The sequence below is a fragment of the Gambusia affinis genome, linkage group LG21 (genome assembly GCF_019740435.1).
Source record: "Gambusia affinis linkage group LG21, SWU_Gaff_1.0, whole genome shotgun sequence".
In the NCBI taxonomy this organism is placed as follows: domain Eukaryota; kingdom Metazoa; phylum Chordata; class Actinopteri; order Cyprinodontiformes; family Poeciliidae; genus Gambusia; species Gambusia affinis.
Window position 1 is genome coordinate 6,526,164 of NC_057888.1, and position 14,169 is coordinate 6,540,332.

General features: G+C 37.0%; 1 protein-coding gene across 2 annotated transcripts in view; it reads right to left on the reverse strand.

Annotated features, from left to right (window-relative positions):
- Positions 1-13,893, reverse strand: part of tmx3b (thioredoxin related transmembrane protein 3b) — a 44,865-nt gene extending 30,972 nt beyond the window's left edge. The window contains exons 1-10 of one of the 2 annotated variants that reach the window (XM_044104463.1): positions 13,794-13,893; positions 13,496-13,553; positions 12,487-12,526; positions 11,151-11,274; positions 10,953-10,998; positions 5,968-6,048; positions 5,437-5,536; positions 5,206-5,283; positions 3,564-3,630; positions 308-1,204 (exon numbers count right to left, since the gene is read on the reverse strand). In XM_044104463.1, coding sequence (XP_043960398.1) covers positions 1,197-1,204; positions 3,564-3,630; positions 5,206-5,283; positions 5,437-5,536; positions 5,968-6,048; positions 10,953-10,998; positions 11,151-11,274; positions 12,487-12,526; positions 13,496-13,553; positions 13,794-13,887 — 696 coding nt within the window. In that variant the 5' untranslated portion in view covers positions 13,888-13,893 and the 3' untranslated portion in view covers positions 308-1,196. Of the gene's footprint in view, positions 1-307; positions 1,205-3,563; positions 3,631-5,205; positions 5,284-5,436; positions 5,537-5,967; positions 6,049-10,952; positions 10,999-11,150; positions 11,275-12,486; positions 12,527-13,495; positions 13,554-13,793 lie in introns of those variants that run through there. The other variant, XM_044104462.1, reaches the window with a different exon arrangement.
- Positions 13,894-14,169: the final 276 nt, after the last annotated feature.

Sequence of the window (14,169 nt, forward strand, 5' to 3'; positions counted from 1 at the left end):
AATTAGGTTGTCTTATGGTTTTAAACAGGAGTTCCCTTCTTGCAAGTCTTGCACAAAGGTCAGATTACTATAGCCCTATTGGAAGCTTTTCTAATCAATACTCTCCTTGCTCAGGCTCTCCGTTTTAGCCAGTTTATCACACTAAATTTTTGGATAATGGATGAATCAGTGCTGTGATGTTTCTTACTTCTGAACGGAACTGGTGGTACTGCATTTAATTTAGGGGTAACAGAGTAAGAGGGAATCAGGATGCCGACTACAACCTTCAGATTTTTATTTGTACAATTTTTAAAAAACCATATATCACATATTTCCACCCAGTTCACAATTTTGTGGCTGGAACATGAAAGAAATGTGAACGTCTCAAAGGTGGGAAAATTTCAATGCAACATCCACACTGCCTGAAATAAAACTGGACAGCTATGCAAACGCGTCATGGAAGTTCAGCCAAATTACATTTGATAAAACACTTTATGACAGAACGTCATGCAAAGTGAGGGATACAGAAAACCACATCAGATGATTTAGGATCAGCTCTTCTCTTATGAAGGATCAAGTCAGAGCAATTTAAGCGAGACAAGTCTGAGAAATAAAGCAAAGCAGATAGAAACAGATGCTGTGGAGCTACAGAAGAAGAAACAAAAACAAGGACTTGGAAGTGGACGAGAGGAGTGGAAGGATTTCTTTCTGCTGTCATTGACTGCTTGACGAACTGGAGTCGGTGATGTTTGATAATAAATGTGTTTTTACTTTTAGAGATTAGAAAAGTAAAGCACGCAGCGGGTCGTTTTATCATCCAGTTTAGCTGCTCCAACTTTGACAGGTTTAATCTGCCGCATCAATGGCAATACCAGACAGGCGCCTCCTCTGCATCAGGGTCTTGGAGGACTCTGCTGAGTGTGGCGTTTTTGTGGTCAACATCTGCTGCGGCGAACCTCTGCTCCTGCGGTTTTGGAGCACCAAGCCCATGTTCTGCAGCGCTCAGGTGGAGCAGTTGGGTGTGGGCTACAAGACCCCAACACAGATGGATTTTATACTGCGGGCTGTGCGGCGTGTACCCAACCTTCCCAACAGCCACTACTGGGGGCCGTTCGTTTTGGCACTGTGCCTCGACGCTCTTCACTTCCGCTTCAGGCTGCCTGTTGAGGTTGGGTCCGGCATTGATGTTCAACGTATAATGAAGCAACATGGTAGACTCACACTGCTGCGATGAAAAGCGTAAATCGGTTTCTAAATACATTTTGTAATATTTGTTTCTTTATTTTCAAGCTAGTTTGGCTTTGTTTGAGAGATACAGCTTGAATTTCTCAAATTGCAATCAATCAAACCTTGAATGGCTAACCTACACAATAGCAGACATTTCTGTGTTGAAAGAAATGTCCCATTAAGAAGCACTGAAAATGCTACATTCTACATTCCTCTTAACAAGAGCTAGTGTGTGTGTCTTGTAGTGTGCGTCACTGATAATATTAGATTATTACATGAATGTGTGTGTAATATATTTGAGGGCAAACATTTTTCATTTTCTGATTGTTTCTTTTTGCAAGTACATTTATCTTTAAAAGACTGACCAGCATATCAATGAATGTTACAAAGGAAATATACAAATGTTTAAAGGGTTAAGAATTTAAAAAACATGTAGATCAATAGGTTTTAATTTAATATTTTTTCAGAAACTGATATCTCCTTAGGGATCAGTGAATCCCTTAAGCATTAGAATAATTCCAGCTGCTCTTAACATCTGTGAATGGTTCTTACACATTTTGCCATACTTAAGATTTAAATCTGAAGTTTTCCATTCCTTTCAGTTAACTTGTGAATGTTAAAACTAAGTAAGCAATGATTTTTAGAAGATATTTCTACAGAATCCAGATTTGAAGGAGAAAAACAGCAAAGAGTAAGGAAGAAAGGTCACACAAAATCATAATCTGTAGCGACCAAGTCTACTTCAGACTTGACCTTTCAAACACATTGAGCTGTCCTCTACAAATACTTCTTTTCATTACTCTTGCATTTAGTGATGACAATCTTTTATCTCTTGCAGATGGCAACTTCATTTCATATTTTCATGACCTTGCTTAGTTAATAAGCTCAAAAGAATGCAACTGCTTTAATGTAATGCATGTCAAAGTATCTGAATGATTTATTTGATCAACTTAGAAATTAAGCAAGGTTCTGAATCTTATCATAACTGTCTTATTTCTTAAAACCAGTCTCCCAAACTGGACTGGGAAAAAGCAGCTAATTGTTACTTACATGTTTCCTCTTTTTTTAAGGTTATAAAAAAAAATATAGGTTCCTAATTTCCATCCCTGGTTGTCTGATCCCAAGAGCAGATTGAAAGATGACTCAGAAAAATAAATAGTAAAACAGAGAAACACACAGAATCCAGAGGGAAGACCAGAAAAATCCTGATTAACTTGTGAGAACTCAGTTGTGAGGAGAGTTTTATGTATTGTCTCCTTTTTGTTCCCGTAGAATGATTTTTGTAACAACACGTTTTCTGTCACTTTCCCTCAAAACCTCAAAATGATCGACATTACTTAGCAACTTCTTGAATAGTTTGTTTTTTCATCTCTTATTTGGCTCTGGCGTTATCCAAAGCGGGAAACCATCCAATGATCTGGGCCAGAAGAGCGAGCGGCTATATCTTGCAAACAGAACAGCCTTCGGGTCGAACAGCAGCTGTGTACTGAGATTCCCTGTGGGCTGAGCTGAGACCCAGTCCAGTTTGCTGTTAGGTGACCCAAGAGCTGGACCACAGTACAGTGTTCTAACTCTGAAAAACTGATGGGTACCCGTGTTTCATAAACTATTTTTCTTTTTCCTATTTTCACAAGAAAGATCTCTCAGTTTAATGTTGTTTTAGGTAATTTTTTTATTTGCTAATAAACATTAAGAATAGGAAAAAATGCTTAAGTGTCACTGTTAAATATAAGTCATTATTACATGTAATCTATTTGACTGACTAATAGAAGTAAATCTTATTTTTGATAAGCATTGAGTATACTTATCAACACTAAGCATTTTTATCCTAAACTACTTCTCTGAAGCTTAGAATGGATGGAATATAAGGTCTATAAATGCACATATTTTCCACTCTACTGTATTTTTCCCACTCATGTGCACACCTGAGATCAAAATCCGCAGTTTTCCAGAAAATGTCTGACTACCTTGGAAGCCTGTCTGTGAGAAATCTAACCGTTCAACTCAGATTTTGTCGTTGCTTCAGTGTCAGTTCAGTTCTCAGCTTTGTTTAACTGTGTAGACAGCGAACAAGCACAGTGCTTGTTTCTTTTTCTGAAACCGCGGTCTCCAACGCCCACTCAGAACAGGTCCCAACAGCAGGGCCCGCTATGCACGTCCGCCCAGAGACAAACCACCGCGACATCCCTGGCCTAACCACACGGCTATAATAGAGGGCAGAGCCCAGGCTGGTTTATGATGAATCGGGCACACTATAAGCTTGTGCGGTGAGGGAAATGATAGAACAACAACGGGAAAGAAAAGCACAAGACAAGGGAGAATGTGTTAGACAAAGACCAGAGTAACAAGATACCTACCATCATAAGTAAAGTGGGATCCATCCTTGAAGACAACGACTGTGGGCAGCTCTGACAAAGACACGGACTGTTGGGGATAAAAACAAAACCCTGTGTTACTTCATTGACATTAAAAGATCACTTGAAGCTGATTTCACTACAACTTTATAAATCATGACAACTGCAACATAAACACTACAGGAAACTATAAAAGTCAAAGAATATGATTTAAAACAAAGCACAGAGCAATTTATGAGGATTACATCATCTTGTTTTGTTACATTTTCCAAAAGACTTGCCTTTGTACAGCAGTTTTAAAGGGATAGTTCAGAATTTTTGTGAGACTTTCTGTACATATGTGAATTGAATACTATTTTGGACATTTATACATGGAACTTTTCCACATTTTGTCCTGTTACAGCTACAAACTTCAGGGCATTTATGTTTTACACCAACAGAAAGTAAAGCAATATGATAAACTGTAAAGTTTAAAAAGTGTGGCTTACCCTTGCTTTCTGTCCCCCTGAGTGAAAACTTTGTAAATACTGAGCAATTCTGACACATAAATAAGTTTTGAATTGGACTATTCTGTTGTTGTTCTGGCTTAATGTTTAGTGCTGTTACCATGGCAAATCTTCACCCCAGTGCAAAGTCTTTTGTAACAACGAACAGGGTTTCTGTCAGAATCAACTTCCCCACTGCTGATGAAGAAAAGCATTTCCACAGCATGATGCTGCTACCACCACATTTCACAGTCATAGTGGTGTATTCAGGGTGATGAGCATGGTAGTTTTCCTCTTCATCCACTGATTGCAGTTTTATGGCCAATTAGAATCTTTAAAAGGTTTGCCTGCCAATGTTGATTTTGGCAGACATACATATATCAGTATTGACATACTGAGGCCAAAATATCATAACACTGAAAGAAGTTGCTGCCTGTGTAGCTAGTTGGGAGGTTTCTTTGTCTTTTTTCCCCCATCACTAGAGGGGTCTGAAAAGTAACTATATATGTTGACAAGGTCACTAAATTCGCAACAGTGGGGGTGACTATTACTAACCAAACGTGTGCAGATGTGACCTGGTGGGCGGATCTGTCAGTCATCCTTCTCTCACTACAGGGCAAATGGCAACAGTTTCACACATAAATATTGTATATTTTCTTCATTTTGGATCTAGGCATAAAAGTTGAATTTCTGTCACATCTGATCTACCAAAGTGAGCAAAATATAAATGTTCCCCACATTTTCAGAGTTTTATTTGTAAAAAAGGAAAAGAAAATAGGGGTGTACCAGATAAATTATACAATAACCACTTGAAAACAGGGAGTGTTAATGTTTAAAACTTCAGAAGAAGACCACACCTAGATTTGAGAATAAAATATGTTCCAATCACTTTGGAGCTGTTTTGATATCTGGACAACCGACTGTACCAGCTGCTCCTGAATGCAGCATGTGCACCTTCATCAACAGGGAAAGGTTCAAGAGATATGAATACATCTGGAAGAAACTAATCTGTAAGTGTGTTCTAATGGGTACAAATCCACTAAAAATACAAAAACATAAATTACTTTGGAGTAATAAAAAGACATAATAGGAAAAGCACTAACAAAATTGTATCATAAGTCCTTTCATTGAACTGAAAGATACACAAACAAATAATTTACCTCAGGCAAAGCTTCCTCTGAAGCTGAGAAGAAGTAAGTATAAACAATAAGTTCAGACGCTGCATCGTTGTACTTCTCCTGCAAACAGAAAAAATCAGCTTTTAATTGTTCTCAACGGTAATAAAGGGGCAAGATGCGTGTGACTTTTATTCAGTCTGCATTTTCAGCACCGTGTCCGTTCTGAAAAGGCTTGGAACAAAAACAATGTCTAATTTCATGGGTGGTGCTTACTTTAAGAGGAGACTCTGCACCAACATACACAAAAAGAACATCGTGTCTCTTCAACATGTGTTGGAACATCTGCTTGCTGGGAAGAGCCCGGACGGCTGGTCTGGGGGAATAAAAAACCCACAAAATATAATTTATTTCGATGGGTCGTTAACTCAAACGGAGACAGAGAAAACATGCACTTTCAGGGAAGTCAAGCTGTTGATTTATATACTGATGGCTCCACCTAGTGGAGGTTTGCTAAGAGAAAAAATTTTTCCTCTAAAGTTGGGGACAAGCTTTTGATCATCCCCTCTGTCATGGATGGGGTTTGATTTACCCTGAAGGAGGAAAAAATCTGTCAGGCTCGCTTTATGCAGTGGCTTAAAGTGGAGCATCAGAGGCATCCGCTGAGCTATGAAACAACTGTGTTCTGTGTTGATAAGCAGGCTTGGATGAGCTTTCATTAGAACAGCATGTGGCACTTGGACAATAAAGGGGGAAGTTCTGCTGAGTTCTTAGCTGCATGTCATATTGTTTCGGTCCGAGACTCACCCTGCCACTCTGTTGGCAAACTCCACAATATCATCTTTTGTTCTGGGTCCTTTGTAGCTGTAGGCAAGGTCGCCCTTTAACCTGCACAACAAAGACAGAAACAAAGCAGGTGTGAAAAGCCATTTATGGTTTTCACATTATTGGAAGCAAGATTTAGGAGGTAAATACTGATGTAATGTAGACAAAGTCTTAGTGTCACATATGAATCTTTATAAAGTTCTTTTAGCTGTTATCTAAACTAAGTCTACACATTTCAAAGCCAAGACTTTTAAATAATTTATGATGATGCAAAACAAAGAGAGATATATTATTAATTAAATTTTCATGACAGTTATTTCTACTGCAAGAAAGCTTCATTTTTGGTTCAAGCAACTGCAGCTGTTAACGAAAGAAAGATAGAACACAAAGAGGAACTAAAAAAGGACAAGGAAGGAGTAACTCCTAACAAATCCATCAGACAGTCAAAATTCAATAGCCTAATTTGAGCTATTTCATATTCCAGATTTAGGAGGTATTTAGAATAAAGGCTGCCATGATATTAGAGAGTTGAGCCTAAAACTTAAAACAAACCCATCAAAGAGATGGTGAGCCCATCAACAGTGGCCAAATTAACTAGCCGTTACATTGAAAACTGATTAGTTCAGCAACATTAAAGAAAACAACCGTAGATAATGAAAGCATCGTCTCCATAAAAAAAAAAAAAAAAAAACACCTCACAACATCCAGCTAAGTGATGAAAACTCACTAAGGGGTATCCGGGTAATTATTCCAGAGAAAAAATTTACAACATAAAAGAGAATGTGAAAAATAGTTATTAATACCAAATTAAAAACCCACAATAACATTCTAATAAGTTAAACCCAATCTAAAACAGCATTTTTCAGACAAATATGATAAATGTCAACATATTCCTGAGCTAAAATTACAGCAAAGGTTTCAGACAACTCATTTAATCCACTTTCAGCATGAGACATCGTAGAGACAGACACAGCTTCCTGTTACAACGGGTCACAAGACGCTTTCTTTAAAAAGACAGAAGACGACAGATGAATTCTTGGCTGTTCAGGGATGAACCATCTGCTCCAACTACGGCAAATGTTCCAGTGACCCAGAACATAATGCAAGAGGAACCCAAGACTTTCTGAAGGAAAGGGAAATGGACATATTATGCAATGGCTGAGTCGACAAGACAACCGTGCAAGAAAGACATCCATATTAAAGGCCAGCTTTGAATTTTCATACGAAAACTTTCTGAAAAAATCCTCAAGTTTTGTAGTAAGAAAAGCGTCAAACTAAACTGACACAAATTTATTAATCAACTTATCAATTTATAAGTTGGCATCACCTATTAGAGATTACTAAAGTCACCAAGTAAACATTGTTAAAACTCTGTTAAATGTATTCCTCAAACAAAAGGAGTTTCACCTTAACTCTATCATTTCCAGTTTCTGCATTTTCCATATTATGCATAGGTTGAAAGCTCATAAAAATACAACTTTACAATACTTTTTCAGTCTTCCTGTTCTCGCCTTGTTCTCACACAGAGCCTGAATGAACAGCAGACATTTCTCAGCATGTTTTAGAAAATGATCTAAAAAGCTTTAAAACAGTTTTTCCATCGTCCTCCCACTTTATTTTTAACATCAATAAATTATAATATGCATTCCACTGACGCTCATTTGTCAGATTACAAATACCTTTTCAAAATATCAACCTTTAAACAGGTAATGAACATGTTTATTACCTACATTTCTGTATTTAATGTTTTCATTGATTTGATGTAATAGTCAAATCTTAAAAGCTGCAAAAATTTCCACCTCTTGTGGTTAGACACCATCAAGTGAAAAAATTGTCCAATTCTGGTTAGTAACATATTCCTCTGTGAAACTATAATTTTACATTTCATCTATTTTGTGGGAGGTTTCAAAACTAATTTGTTGTACATCAAGACAGTAACCTGATGTGATTTGGTCATAAACTGATAAGTAATTTGCAAATAACATCTTGGCTGCACATTAATAGAGATTCATTCTAGGCCATCCTTTACAATAAGGCTTAAAATTATGCATTTAGACAGCATTTCAGATTCTTGGTGGCTTAACGGAATAAATGTCCTAATATAACTTAGGCTTTAATGTAACAAACAGACTTACAAAGTAGGGCTAATACTTTATGCATGAGATTCAATTAAGAATAAAACACCCTGACACATTCCTCCCACATTCATATCAACTTCATAAAATTGTTGCTGCAGATTCGTCAGCTGCCTGTTAATGCTATGGCTCTCACTTTCAGACAGATCCCAAAGGTGCAGCGTGGCACTGAGAGACTCCGGAGGCCATTGAAACCCAATGATCTCATTAACATGTTGGTGTGATAATGCCAACCGCTCATGCTGGTAGAGGCCATTAGGGCCTGCACAGAGTCAGCTCTGACGTACCGCAGAATTTCAGTAAGGCTCAGCTGGTATTCGGGGCTTAAATGTGTGCCAGAAGAGGACACCCCACCTCTTTACACCCTGTTAACATCAACGCCATGACTCATGCACAGACAGCAATGCAGTTCCATGGAGTCCTGGTATTTGACCAGAGTTTTTACCTAAACATTAGAGCAAAAAAACAAAACAAAAAAAAACAATAAAGCAAAAAAAAAAAAAAAAAAAAAAACTACACCAGATGTAACGTTAAATATTCAACAAACTAATTCTACAAGCCAATTGGGATTTTATTGCCTAATCAGCTTTACAGTGCTGTCCATTTAAAGCCACATTCATCAAAAATGAATACAATAGTGTATATTATGTTTGAACATTTTATAAGCCACAGGCCACGCCCCTTACATCTCCTCAACTGGGTCACATAAAAAAATTTAAATTAAGCATGAAGGAGTTTGTAAATCTATGCACAAATCCAGTTGTGCTGCTTTCATTTTGAAAGCAACTTTAATTTTCTACTCAAGAATCTTAAAGTGAGCAGGCTTTTCTACAGAAAACAAAGAGCAATGTGAATAAAAAAAATTATAGTTCATGCTAAATAGAAAGAAAGAAAGCAAAATATCGATACAGAATGTAGATTTCTTTTAACATGTCATAGCCCTGGGGATTTATTTGCAAATGTTATACTGATGTGTACAGTTTTTTAGACACAAAGTAAACTAGTTGTCTTGAATTATAACGTGAACTTAAATGATCAACATAGAACCTGATGGATATTCCTGTTAAGTAAGTCCAGCTTCAGTTGTCAGTATTGTCCCAATTGGAACATCTACAGGTGGGCTTACTACCAAAAAAACCACATCCAAAAGTCAGGTTAATCTAAAATATAGCACCAAGAAAGGAAATAAAAACAAAATAACCTTTTTCCTAATTATCTCCCATTCCTCCAACAAGCAGAACGCATTAAGTATCGCCAAGGTTTCACCAGCCCACAGGGCCTAATGAGCTCAGGGGCAAACAGCCTCTAAATCAAGTCTCCTTCTCTCATCAAGGGAGGCATCTCATGCAATTCGATGCCTGTTTCATCACTTGCTAGGTTTAATGTCATGAGCCCCGCCGTGATCCTGTGGCACTTTCCCAAATGAACCTGATGAAACCAAATGGGAAGCTCATTATGGCAGCGTTGCTGATAAATGGCCCAGCTTCAAACACATGGAGGAGACCCTGATCATTTATTCACATGTCAACATGCACTCTGCCGTTACGCAGCTGGCATCCACATAGAGCCAGAGATTTAATGGGGAAGATGTCACTTGTCATTCAAGAAATCATTTCTTACAACAGACGGGATCAGTGAAAATGTCACCAACAGGAAGAAAGGGATTATGGAGCATATCTGTAAATAATGCTGGAAAATAAAACCGAGCATTAAATATTCTGACATATAACTGACAGCATCTGGGAGAGCCAAACGTAATCAAATTCAAGTACAAAACGTGTGAACAGAGCCTGTCATTTAGTTATGCCTCAAGGAAAACACAACAACACATTTTTCCCTCCTGAATACAGTTAGTTATCTTAGGGCATCCCCACTGGTTGGGCCTCAGGGGATGAGACACAAACAGAGACAACTAGGCCTGTGAGAAGATCACAGGCCTAGTTGTGTGATTTTCTCAAAATCACACAACTAGCATGTTGATTTTTTCAAAATCAACATGCTTAAAAGGTGTGTTTTTTGAAGTATTGATTTTATTTTTCAGCCATTTTTATTTTGAAGTGTTGATTTTATTTTCCACCCTTTTTTATTTTGAAGTATTGATTTTATTTTCCACCCTGTTGATCAGGCAACACACAATTCTAATAATGACACAAATTAGAAAAAGGCAAAGAAACAAAAAAGGAGAATAACATTATAGCTACATGTTCAGCATATATAGGTTTTAAATTGACAGAATGAACAGAGTATTTTGATATTTGTCCTGCCAATCAACAGTTGATCAAAGTAACAGATAGTTAGTTCCAACAATTTAAGTACGAGTAATTTTGGCATAAAGACATAACAAGGTTTCAAAAAGTCCATTTAAAAAGCATAAAAGTAGTTGCATCATGTTTTTACTATGAGTTAAAGTAATTTTAATGAGATGCCAGAATGACTTGCATTTGCTCTACTTATAAATTTAAGACTTTTTGAGGATGCGCAGACATCCTGGCCATTGGTAAACAACTCAAGAACCTGAACACTACTTAATTTAGATTGTGTTTAAGTAACATTAATGCTTAAGTTTATTTATTACAATCTTAATAAATAAATGTTACACATAAAAGTTTTACAATTGTAATAATGCATGTTATATTATTTTAGAAGTTGGTCCTACATTATGTGTTAAAGTGCTTTATAGATAAAGCTGGAATGCATGCATGACTGATGTGTGCAAAGTTTTTCAAAAACAGATGAATCATAGCAATTTTTAAATAGTGTTTTTGCAAGCAAAAAAACACTAGTAGGCATGTGAGTATTTTCCAGAAAACAAAACAAAAGGTAAACACTTACAGCTTTATTGTCGGATAGCCTCGAACACCAAACTCTGAAGCCATTCCTGCAATTCATAAAAATAATACTCACATTACACCAGAAACAATAGTTACACCATTGTCTTTTTAAATCTTGAGGTAGACATCTAATTTAGTCTTACAGTTAAAACAAGGATATTTATCTACATATATTTAATTTTGAAAATAATTTACTCACCTGAGTAAGCAGTGGCATCCATCTTCCCAACACGCACCGGTGACCCTGAGCTTTTCAGCTCTGCTCCCACGTCGTACCATACCGGCTCGAGTTTTTTACAGTAACCGCACCACGGAGCGTAGAACTGGAAGATGTCACAAGAGGAAAGTTGTCTCTCTGAAAACAAAAGTCTTCACGCTGGAACTCTTAGATACAAATGAAAATTCTAAAGCACCACTGTTCACACCTCACTGTCCTGATTCATTCATTCATTTCTAATGATGAAAAAATTCCCAGTGCATGTACAGATTTTGTGTGGTGTTATTATACAGTCTATTAAGACATATATTATTAAAGTCAGAGGGGCATAATTGATGTTAAGATATAGCATAATGTATTTGGAAGTGAATTCTTTGGTATGATTCCAAAAACTTTCGTTTCATAAGCCCACAGAAAATTTTCCAAAAATTCAAGACGCTTTTAGGAAAAGTGGGACAGACCTGTCTGTTTTCACCCTGAAAATCTCTTATTGAGTTTCTGTCCAATCTTTGTCTTGTAGAATTACGAGCAGTGATCTCAGCAGAGGCAAGTAAGGCCTGCTGTGCTTTAGATTTTGCTTTTGGGTTTTTGCAACGTCCTGATAGTCGTGGATGTGCTCTAGGAGTCATTTTGGTAACCCACCCCCTCCTAGGAAGGCTGAACATCGTTCTGTTTTTCCAACTGTGGATATCCCTGTGTTTTGCTCAAGTATAAAAGCCATAATAATGGTTTGAAAGACTTTAACAGAAACTTTAAGCCACTTAAGAACAGTTAATACTGTATTAATTGGTCAGATAGGTTATGTTTAAAGGATTTCTTGATTCTATAGGACTTGCAGCAATCAGGCCTGGGTGTGCTTAGTGAAACTGAAATCAGTCTGCCAACTTAATTCATGGTTTAGTAATGTTTGTCAACATTACATCAGTATTTACCTCCTAAAACTTCCTTCCAATTATGTGAAAACCATAAACAGCTTTATATTTCCCATGTTGCAGCAGCTTATGTAAACACTAATGTTCCAATAACCCTACTAACAGAAGTTATTCCTGGAGTCCAAACTAGCTGGTAAGGCATGTTTGCCACTGATTTGACCCAGACCCAAACACCACAGCTCTCCAATCCCCTGGGCTTTTCTCCGCATGCTTGACTTCTTAACTAATCACCAACACAGAGGACAGTGCACTCACACCCTCCCCAGCAGCTACCACATCCGCAAGCGATGATCCGGGCAGCAGCGTGCTCAACCCAGAGTTAACAACACTTCAATGGATTCAATGCATCACTTTGTGTTTGTATGTGTGTTAAATGTCACACTCACATCAACCAGCCAGATGTCATTTTCCCTGGTGTCTTTAAACCTATCGCAAAAAAAAAAAAAACAGAACGTTATACTGATTCAGCAGATATTTAAACTTGTCATGTGGTGTTAAGACAAGTATTTAAAGGAAATATTAATAGATTTATAACATAATATAATTGTCTTCATTTAAAAACTTGGAAGCTACCATTTCTTCTACTGTTCATTAAGCAACTTTATATGAATTATTAGTTTTATTTGTTTGTGATAACATTTCTTTTTGTTATTTTTATCTAATAGTATAGACATATTTTACTTTCTTGCTGTTCTGCTCTGTATTGCTACCTTAATAAATGAGGGAAAAGGGGATTGTTTTAGTTTTCACATACAACTTTTACTATTTGTTGTATAAGCTGAGGTATTCCCAAACAGTCAAATTTCTCTTTCATGGCCAACAGAAATGTGTAGTGGGTGTCATTTGAACTGGCAGCAATAGATGGAGCAGAGGGGATTGCTAAACTCCACACAGCTGCAGAAATCTGGCTATGCTGGTTGGCTACTTTTTCTTACTTCTCATTTAAAGAACTTTAAACTGTGGGAGCGGTATGAAGGACAATCTTTGCGGTTTTTTCAAGCTATGGTGCTTCTTGATACCGGTAACTGGCTCATGCAAACACCGGATCAAGTGTATAGAAATAAAACCTTAAACTTTTAAGGTTTTATTTAATAAGCTTAATAAGAATTTTTTTTTTTTATTATTTTTGTACTCTTGATTGAAATGAAAAATATCTATGGAAAAATCATTTTGAAATGTTGTATTCCAATTTCCAAAATTCCAATATAAGTCATGCATTATATTAACAGGTATCACGTTTTCAGGTGTAAACACCTTAAACAATCACTGTCCAACCATGCATACCAATGTGGTTTTACAAAGCATGTTTGTAAACTCAGGAAGTTGCATTATTACATGGTCAACTTTCAATCAGGCATTGTAGCTGGAAATTGAATTTAGAAAAGCATCACTTACGTTTCATCGAGATCTTCAACAAAAGCAAACACCGATGAGCTCAAGAAAGCTGCCAGAACTGCAACAGTAAAAGACAGAAAAAATAGGCATGTTTAAATTAGAGATAACATGCTACTATGAGCTCCTAATGACTGAAGCATCACCAGCTAAAGCTACTGTCGCCCTCCCAGGCTAACTGTAGCTCAGTCTGGGCCAAAGTTAATATTGCAGCCGCTCCAGACGTCGTTCTAAACCCCGGGCATGAAAGTGTATGTGTTAAACTGTTGGGGGTGCATAAGGCAGGTAAACGTAAACGTACCTCCACAAATCACGGAAGCCCTGACTTCTGCCATTGCTTCAAGTGGAAAGAGCAAGCAGGAAATGCTGCTGTTAATGTTGTGGTCGGTACGCATGCGCAGATTTACGCAGCAGTCCAAAAAGCTTTACGTCAGGATTCTTTTATTTTTTAAATTTTTTTATTTATTTATTTATTTTTTTGAAAAATATCATTGTAGATAATGAATAAAACATTAGGAGATCACGTATACTGTGTAAATTTTACGACATCTTCAGGTCCCAGGAAATAAATCTCACAGATTAGAACGAACAGCAGTAAATTATGATATAATATATATTTTAATAGTCTATTTTTCTACATCGCCTTGTTTCGCTTTTCATTGTACAACTGTAACTGA